This window comes from Gadus macrocephalus, chromosome 8 (genome assembly GCF_031168955.1).
Source record: "Gadus macrocephalus chromosome 8, ASM3116895v1".
Taxonomy (NCBI): Eukaryota; Metazoa; Chordata; class Actinopteri; order Gadiformes; family Gadidae; genus Gadus; species Gadus macrocephalus.
Window position 1 is genome coordinate 23,682,633 of NC_082389.1, and position 8,629 is coordinate 23,691,261.

The 8,629-nt window shown below is 43.9% G+C and overlaps 1 protein-coding gene across 1 annotated transcript; it reads left to right on the plus strand.

Annotated features, from left to right (window-relative positions):
* The first annotated feature begins 203 nt into the window (after positions 1-203).
* Positions 204-5,628, plus strand: zgc:153115 (uncharacterized protein LOC768186 homolog). Its single transcript, XM_060059967.1, has 2 exons — positions 204-1,041; positions 1,994-5,628. The coding sequence occupies exons 1-2, from the start codon at positions 573-575 to the stop codon at positions 2,269-2,271; spliced, it is 747 nt and encodes a 248-aa protein (XP_059915950.1). The 5' UTR covers positions 204-572; the 3' UTR covers positions 2,272-5,628.
* Positions 5,629-8,629: the final 3,001 nt, after the last annotated feature.

Sequence of the window (8,629 nt, forward strand, 5' to 3'; positions counted from 1 at the left end):
ATTCTCAAGTCTTACTCTTAACATGTTTTTCATTGTTCTCGTTACGGTAACTTTGCACTGGCGTCCTCTCAGAATCCCCGAGTGGTGTACGCATAGACCTATTAAAGAACACACCACGCCCACAGGAGGTCCGCGAACGGAAATGACGGTGTCGGTAGACCGGGATAGCGCTCTAAACAACGATCCTCTCTCAGTCTACGTCAGCGTGCGTGGAGCCTTCTCAGTCTGTTCTGGGGGCGTGTGTTTCACCGGCTTTTCAGATAGTCTGAAACAATGAATAGTCAGACGATGTAAAGCACGCACGTTGGGCTCGTTACTTTAGGACGTTTTTAGCAAAGAAATTGTTTTTCCTTTTGCTCGCCGCTATTCGAGTCTGTATTTATCAGGAACTATCAAGTGGATCTATACACTTTATGGCAACGAAGGATTAGCAGTAAACTCATTTTCTTCGACGAGTTTGATAAAACGAGGTCGAGCACCGACTAGCCCCTCCTCGCTACTCACACAAGGCGTCATTTTATTTGTTCACGACTAGGCTAACAATCTGTCGCCAAAGCCAAAGAAGGAAAGCAATGGCTGCCTATTCTGATTATTTTGCTGCCGAGTGTCTGGTGTCAATATCCAGCGGCCCCGTCCTGCATAGACCCACCCCGGTCGTCCCCGCCACCCTGCCCGCCTCGGCGGGCCTGCTAACCCATGAGCCAGAAGGGTCGAGCGAGGACAGGGAGGTGCGCGAGACGCTGAGACTCGAGGCCACCAACATGATGACGGTGGCCGGGATCCTCACCGACCTCCACGGCAAGTTCCGCCCCATGTCGGCCTACTCGGAGAGCAGCAACTCATCCTGCGGGGAAAGCGGCTACACCACGTTGTCCGACTCGACCACCCCTACCATGACCCCGTCGGCCACCCCGGTCCCCGGGCCCTGGGGAGGAGCTCCCCCCCGGTCCCCGGTCAAGCGACACCAATGCACTTTCGACGGATGCGACCGAGTTTATGGGAAATCGTCCCACTTGAAAGCACACATCCGAACCCATACAGGTAATGCAGCTCGGTGTCGTAGACATCGTGTCGCCCTAATGTGTTTGGGGGGATGCCATAGTTTACAAGCAACTACACGTTGTTATTTTTCACGCTAACATTTCTTTGTTTTGAGGGGATTAGTTATGGAAGCTGGTTGGGTGGGTACCTTGCCCCGTTTACCCGCGTACTGTCGGTGCAAAAGAAAGGGGGTAGAACAACTCGAACAGGGGGGTCCTGACAAAGCCGCCCGTAAGTAACAAAGGACAGGGTTGGACGTGCAGAACAGCGATCTTCCTCCGGGACACATTTGAATGTGAAGTGGAAGTAAGATGAAACCCAACATTAGGTTGCGCTAGCACAGATTCAGTCACCATGTGTATTTTTGCTACTCAGCCCTACACAAGCTAATTTATATATAGTTATCAGCCCACCTCGTGTAGTAATGGGGACAATCGGGTAACGCAATGCTTGCTTTGTCGGACTATTATAATTATGTATAACCAGCGTAACCCCAGCTGTATCAGTTGTTTAACTGCGCTAACTACTCAAAAAGTATATTTAATAGGAGCAGGAAGCCGCGGGGTGGTCGTCTCGGGCTGAGATGCTACTGGGGTCGGTAATAAAACGCCGGGAACGCCCACGGAGAGTAAACTAGCACTAAGGAAAAAAAACACGGTCTGGTGGAGTGGTCTGGCTCTGCGACGTTGAGCAGGGCTACTCCAGACTTCCACTCAAACTACTAGTTATGTTCAATATTCAGAAAGTATAATTGAAATAAGATCTTTGAATATGCTACCACATGACTACTCTTTTTCTGTTGTCAAAGTTGATATTGTATTTTTAGATGCATTTCTGCTTACTAAACTAGTGTGTTGTGATATTATCAATATTTCTACTAAACCATCCTCAGTTTCTAAGTGTATATGCTTATTAGATGTGTAATGGAGGTTTCATAATCTCTCTGCTGCAGGGGAGCGGCCATTCCCGTGCACCTGGCCCGACTGCGAGAAAAAGTTTGCCCGCTCAGACGAGCTGGCCCGCCACACCCGCACGCACACAGGGGAGAAGCGCTTCCTCTGCCCACTCTGCGACAAGCGCTTCATGCGCAGCGATCACCTGATCAAGCACGCCCGCCGCCACCCCGATTTCATGCCCTCCATGTTGGGGCGAAACAAGGGGGCTGTCACCCCCTCCTCTTCCTCCCCTGCTCAAGGGCAGGGCAGTGCTTCGAGCCACACTCTCATATAGGCCAGTAACCAGTGCGGTGGGGGGGGGGGGGGGCTACGTGGGTCACAGCAGCACAAATGGGGGTTTAAAGAAAGTTAACCAGCTACAATCAGATCAATGGCTCTGACCTAGCATGTACACGTGCACACGAGAGTAGCACTGACTCACCCTCACTGAATTTAAGTGACCACTACATGCCTACTTGACAGAATCTCACTTTCTCAGAAGAACTATAAATGAAACAAATAGAAAGACACACAAAAAATTGCAGGGATTCTGAACATTTTCTGTGTAAAGCTGCACATCACACACATCAGCCAAATTATGTCCTACAATTTATTTTATTATGACATTTTTTTCCCCCTTCCTGTAGTGTTCTCTACCTTTGATTAGTAACCATTTTGTGACGTTAGATAGTCAGGCAAAGAAAAAATGGAAGCTAACTAGCTTTCATTTTCTTTTAAGCTTTGCTTATTCCATAGCCTACGTTTTTTTAGAAGTGTCACATTCCATGTTTGTTTTAACTGTAGCTGTTTCTTTTGAGTTGAATTATTAACTGCAACTGTAAAAGCCACGTCTTTAAAATATTTGTCCTGTTAAAAAGCCTTGGTTGAAGGGCAGATCTCTTGGTCACTCTGCCGCAGGGTACTCTGTAGAACAGCCATCGGCTCTGCCTCCTTGTAGATCAACCTACCATCTTGAAACGATGACCCGTTAAACACATGGTGGTATTCTGCCTAACACTGATGCAAATTAATTTACGCTTTACGTTTTTTAATGTAGATGAACAGTAATGCTACTTGCCGCGAGTAACATGTGATTTATTGTAGTCCTTACATTAGGGTTTGAGTGTACGCTTTATAGGATGGCACTGCTTGCAAGTGTGTGTGTTTGTGTGTGTGCGTGTGTATATGTCCTAATTCACATTTCTGTAAGCAAAAGAACTGGGCATGCAAAAAAAAGACTTGCATTTCATGTAAAACAAAGCTGGCACACTGGCATCCCCCCCCCTGGCATCGTGGATGTGAAAGCATGCAGCAGAATGCATTGCTGAAGCAGGCAGTGTCTTTCCTCTTCATGTTGCATTAACAGAAGGATCACGCATAAGGCAAAGAAATATATCATTTGGAAATTGCCCACATGATATTTTTAGGCTAAGGATATTGGGATGTGAAATTTCAGCACGGTCTGCATCTATTAAGAATAGAAAATATAGTGCCGTGTGTACATTTGATTAAAACTAGATTTTTTTTTTTCCCCTTGTAATTGATTTTGGACATTCCCCAAATATAATCATCCACATGTTTTTTTTGAAGGAGGAGGGGAAATGCCTCTGGAGAAAAGCGGTTGAGTTTATCAAGCAAACCTCTTGACTAAATTAAGCATATGAAAGTACATACTGTGTCTCGTCTGGTTCTGGCTACTGAGACGTTTTATTTCGCCATTGTCTCCACTGTGTGTACTGTGTGACTGACTCGTTATTTCTTTATCTCAGTGAACAACACTTCAGGAATTTCGGAAAGCCTTAAAACTTCTTCATAGCTACAATGTACCATGTTTACAGCTGCGGATCATGTTACAGGTATCTGACCCCTCGTTAAGGGGGTTCATTTACAAATTCTCATATGCAAAATCGCACTTTGTTTTCTCACAGGTGTTTTTAAAATCCTATTTCGGCTCACTAGTATGATGGCTTGCGTTGTTTCTATGAGCAAACACTGTGGCGTTCTTTTGATAATGTATATCAATAATCAATGGCTTATAAAACTGCCTTTGTAAAAGTGCTTTAGAAGGTGTGGTAAAAAGAAATGTGGGAATTTTTGATTTGAATTGGGTTTGTTTCGTTCTTTGCTTGTATTTAGTTATTGGTGCCAACAGTGCATCGTTATTGTAGGTTGTGTGTGGCTAGACATGTTTTTGCTACATTTATTTAGTGTTCCTGGACGACATGTTTTTTCTACAGTAACATTTAATGGCCGACTGCTAATGTCTTCCTTTTATATCCCAAATCAAACAAAAGGCTTCATTTATTCATTTTGCTGTATGGTCTTTGTGATTGAGTTAACGAGATGTGTACTCATTGAAATTAATTGCAATGCGAGGGAATGTTTTTTCTACACACATGTTTTTCTTTCCAACTGTAAAATCTGTTTATAGTTCTTGGTCGCTGCTGGCAGTAACCTCGAGCACATGGACTCTGTAGACACCGTCAGAAAACAAACAAAAATTTATATATCACTATTTCCATATGTATTCTTTACCAAATGAATCTATTTCTGTATATCTGTTTTTATTATTTTGCAGATATGCTGTATCTCCACAGATTAATTTGTGGATCTTAAAGCTATATCAACAATAAGGGTTTACCTCATTCACAAAGTGGGGCCTTGTCTGGCAACACTCAGGATTATCAATAGAAAAGATTCCCTCCAGACTTGATTTGACTTAAACTTATTGAGACTTTGGTTTGAACGTTCATTTTTCCTCTTATCAATTGAGTGATCACTGTTTGACCAATGTTTTATAGCGTATGCTTTTCTGTTTCAAGCTGTTTATTTAATATTGAGTGATTTCTTCATTTCTTTTATTTTGTGTGTCATACACATCCATAAGCTGTCTCTCTTCTGGTATATCTGAACCTATCATCCAACCTCTTCTAGCTCCTCTGGGTACTCCAGCTTACTGGTCCCAATTGCACATTCATTTTCTTGGCAGATTTGTTGCATTAGCTGCGTCTTTTATAAGCAGGTGAATTATCGAGCTGTAGCAGGTTTACTCAAGGTACTTATTTGTAAATGACAGGTTGATTTTGTTTCTTTAAACCTGCTTGATGTTGAAGAAATATCAGTGATATTCTGAAGTTCAAAGTTTAATCGAGGCTAATAGGGCTCCATCTAAGTACTTCATTAATGTTACTCTGTATCATTAATGCATCAATTTATAATGTTAAAATCTCATCTTCATTGACTGGCATTTTATTTTCATTTTCCCAACTGTTATTTTCTTGATACACAATTTCAGATATGCACATTGTACAGAATCCTTTTTTTAAATTGAAGCCCTAATATTTACATTAAAAGAAAAAATATTTGAATTCTCTTATCAAAGCTTTAGTTCTCTTCCATACGAGGAACTGTGGAACTTAGTACTGAAACATGCCGTCTGGATGTGAATATTCGGGTGTCTTACATTTCGAGGATTGCAGTGTCAATATTACCGGTGCTGCACCGATGTACAAGCATGGCTTTCCTTTGTTTATGCTGATTAATTTATTACATCGTCATTTGTGTGGTTAAATTAATTGTTTTCATAACTAATTTTCGTGAACTATTTTTAAATGGTTCCTTTTGTTTGCTTGGAATTAAACTACCAATGCTTTTTCCTTTTTTTTTTTTAATAAACTTATGTTGAGTATTTGGGGCTTATTTATTTAGAAATTGTTTCATTTGGGATTAAAGGTTGGGTATGGGATTTGCGAAACGCCATCAGATTTTGAAAATAGACAACTCAAATGGTCCTACCCACTCCTTCAACGCTGACTCTGACTCCACCCATTCCAAGTACATGGACGCGCAATCATGCACGAGCGAACACAGATGCGCGAGACCGAGCCATTGGCTAGTTAGCTAGCTCCAGTAGCTACCGCAGGATAACCACAAACAGAAGCTTGCTCTAGGTCACGAGCTTTGAGTACGTGCACGAAGGGGTCGCGCGGGTGGAGGGGGAGTGCAGTACGACAGTAAGTTGATTTACGTACTTACTGTCCAATGCCACTCGGTGGGTCTGGAAATCATTGGCTGGAGTTTTTCGAGCCCTGCTCGTTCCACAGATGATTGACTTGTTTAATTTTCATGTCAGTACTTCTAACTCCGTGGCTGTAAGTGGGTTATGATAAGGATTTCAAGTAATTTTGCAAAAATGGCCAAAAAAGAGAATTTCAGTCCCAATCTTTAAGGGGCAATGTTGACCCCCATAAGACACATCAGATAAGCAAAGCAAAAATAAACCTGGACAACTCAGCCCTACTTGAGAACAGAGAATTTACAGGTTTTTGTGTGTAAATTACAGACCTGTGATGGCACTTGATCGAACTATGGATTCGTTAAGATATCCATTCTCGTCAGGGGATAAAAGTTCATCCCTGTTGCCACTGGTGGACAGTTCGTGCCCCTCCCTCTGTGCATTGGCAGTTGCTGCTGGTTTATCTGTCAGCTGCCAGGGCCCCGCCCTGTGCTAATCGCGGCCCCTCTCCCAGTACGTAACCACGGCCTCATCGTCCCAGATGGTGGAGGTCCCGGTGTCGCTAATGTAGCCCGGCTGGCCTGTGTAGTGACTGGGGAAGAGCAGCAGGGAGTCCGCAGAGAAGGCCTTCTGGTCCGCCGCTCAAAATGTCGCAGGTAGTAAAAATAGATGTTGAGTGACTAAAAGGCCCCTCTTTTATTTTATTAATTCGTTTTTCAGTTGTGATGTTGACTTTCAGCCGTTTCAAAAGCTATGTTGTCACACTTAAGTATGAGTTGTCAGAAGCACTGATGGGTTATGTATGAATTAGTGCATTGACTTGGGGTACTGGTTGAACATGATGGGCAGGCACCTGTCGATTAGGCAGCATCTTGCTAGGAGGCTTGAGTCCAGAAGCTTGCTAGCCCCCTTCGAAGACAGGGCGTAATCCAGGGTCCAGTAGGAGTAGTCGGGGAGAACCATGTCTCTGACCCTCGGTACTCAGGCTTCTGGCTCTTTCACTTGTAGCCACTTGCTACAAGTCCATGTAGCTAGGCATAAATGGAGAGGAAGCACTTTTTTAAACATTTGTTATAATAGCATATTATAGTCCGGTTGAGCGGCCATGAGGTTAGTAACGTAACTTCGTGGCTCCCCGACCCTGATGCCATAAAGCAGACTTTCAGAAGTTTAAATGATTTCAAAGTGATGTGATGTGATTAAGGAGTCGATATGCCCAGACAGAAACGGAAAACCACCGTACAGGCGAAACAACCGACCCCTCCGGCTGAGGAAAATTCAGTCGACGAGACAGCTAGCGGCAGCCTTATTGAGCCTGATGATTTGACCCGATAGGTGGCAGGCGAGATGGCTGATTTATAAATTATACTCCAGACACTGAGAGACTTTCGCCGGGAGAATGGTGTCGCTCTTTGAGGATTTTAAAACAACTAACGACGACTCGACGAGGTTGAAAAACTGAATGTCCGAATCAGAAGTAAGAATGTAGGTTGTGGAAGTAGCGGCATTAGAGGTGCTGAAACTACAGGAAAAACTGGAGGCCAGGCTAATAGATCAAGAGGGACGGCCAAGACGGGAGAATTTAAGAATTCATGGCATAACGGGCCGAAAATAATTCCCCGACGATTTTTGGAAATGTTGAGATAAAAGCTGTGATTTCCCGCCTCCACCGAACTCGAGCTTGAACGAGCCCACAGTTCCCTGGGCTGAAGCCACCACTTTGAGTCCCTCCCGCGATCTATTGTGGTCAAATTTTCCAGTTTCTAAACCAAAGAGGCATATTTAAAGTTGGCCTGGCAGAGGAAGGGGTTTATCTATCAGGAAATGATGACTACGCCCGGGAGGTCCTCAGGAAGCGACGCATATACACAGAGGCAACACGAGTTCTGAGGGTCAACAAACTGTGCTTTCAAACACCGTTCCCAGCCAAGCTGAGGGTATTTCATGAAGAGGAGACCTGCGTGTACAACTCAGCGGTGGACGCCACCGGGGACCTGTCGCGGTGAGGGCTCCCAGTACCAGTCTAGAAGCCGGCAGTGAGCTGGGCCGACAAGACCATAGGTTGATGTGGCATACACCTTGGGCTGCAAGAGAAGATGAACCTGGAGAAGCCTTGCGACAGGGATACTAAAATAAACTTGAGGCTTTAGAAGAGATGAGTGTTATTTACGGTTTAATTGCTGGACATTCACTACAACAAGGTAATTTATTTTTTTTACTTGACTTGACCCGGCTCCCTTAAGGTCGCAAAGAAGACCTCTTTACCATACTCGTATTGCATAAGTATAACACGCATTTTGTTCATTGCTTTGTTCTTTCCGTGTTCATCTTTCTTTAAGTTTGAGTAGCAAGGGGGGAAGGCAGTGGTTAAAATGTCGATAATGGGTGATACAGCAGCTCCAGTCAGGGTAGTTACATACAATGTGAATGGTGTTCTAAATCCTGTAAAAAAAGGATAGCAGCACGATAGCAGCGTAGCGGTGGTAGTGAAATCACTTTTTTTTCAGCTCATGAAGTTACTAACTCCCTAAGATAAATTGCGTTTTTGGAATCTGCTGTGTATCTGCTTTTAGTCTGGTAGGAAGGGGGGGTTTCCATGCATCCGAAAGGTATATTTTTTAAACCTAGCTTTTTGTAA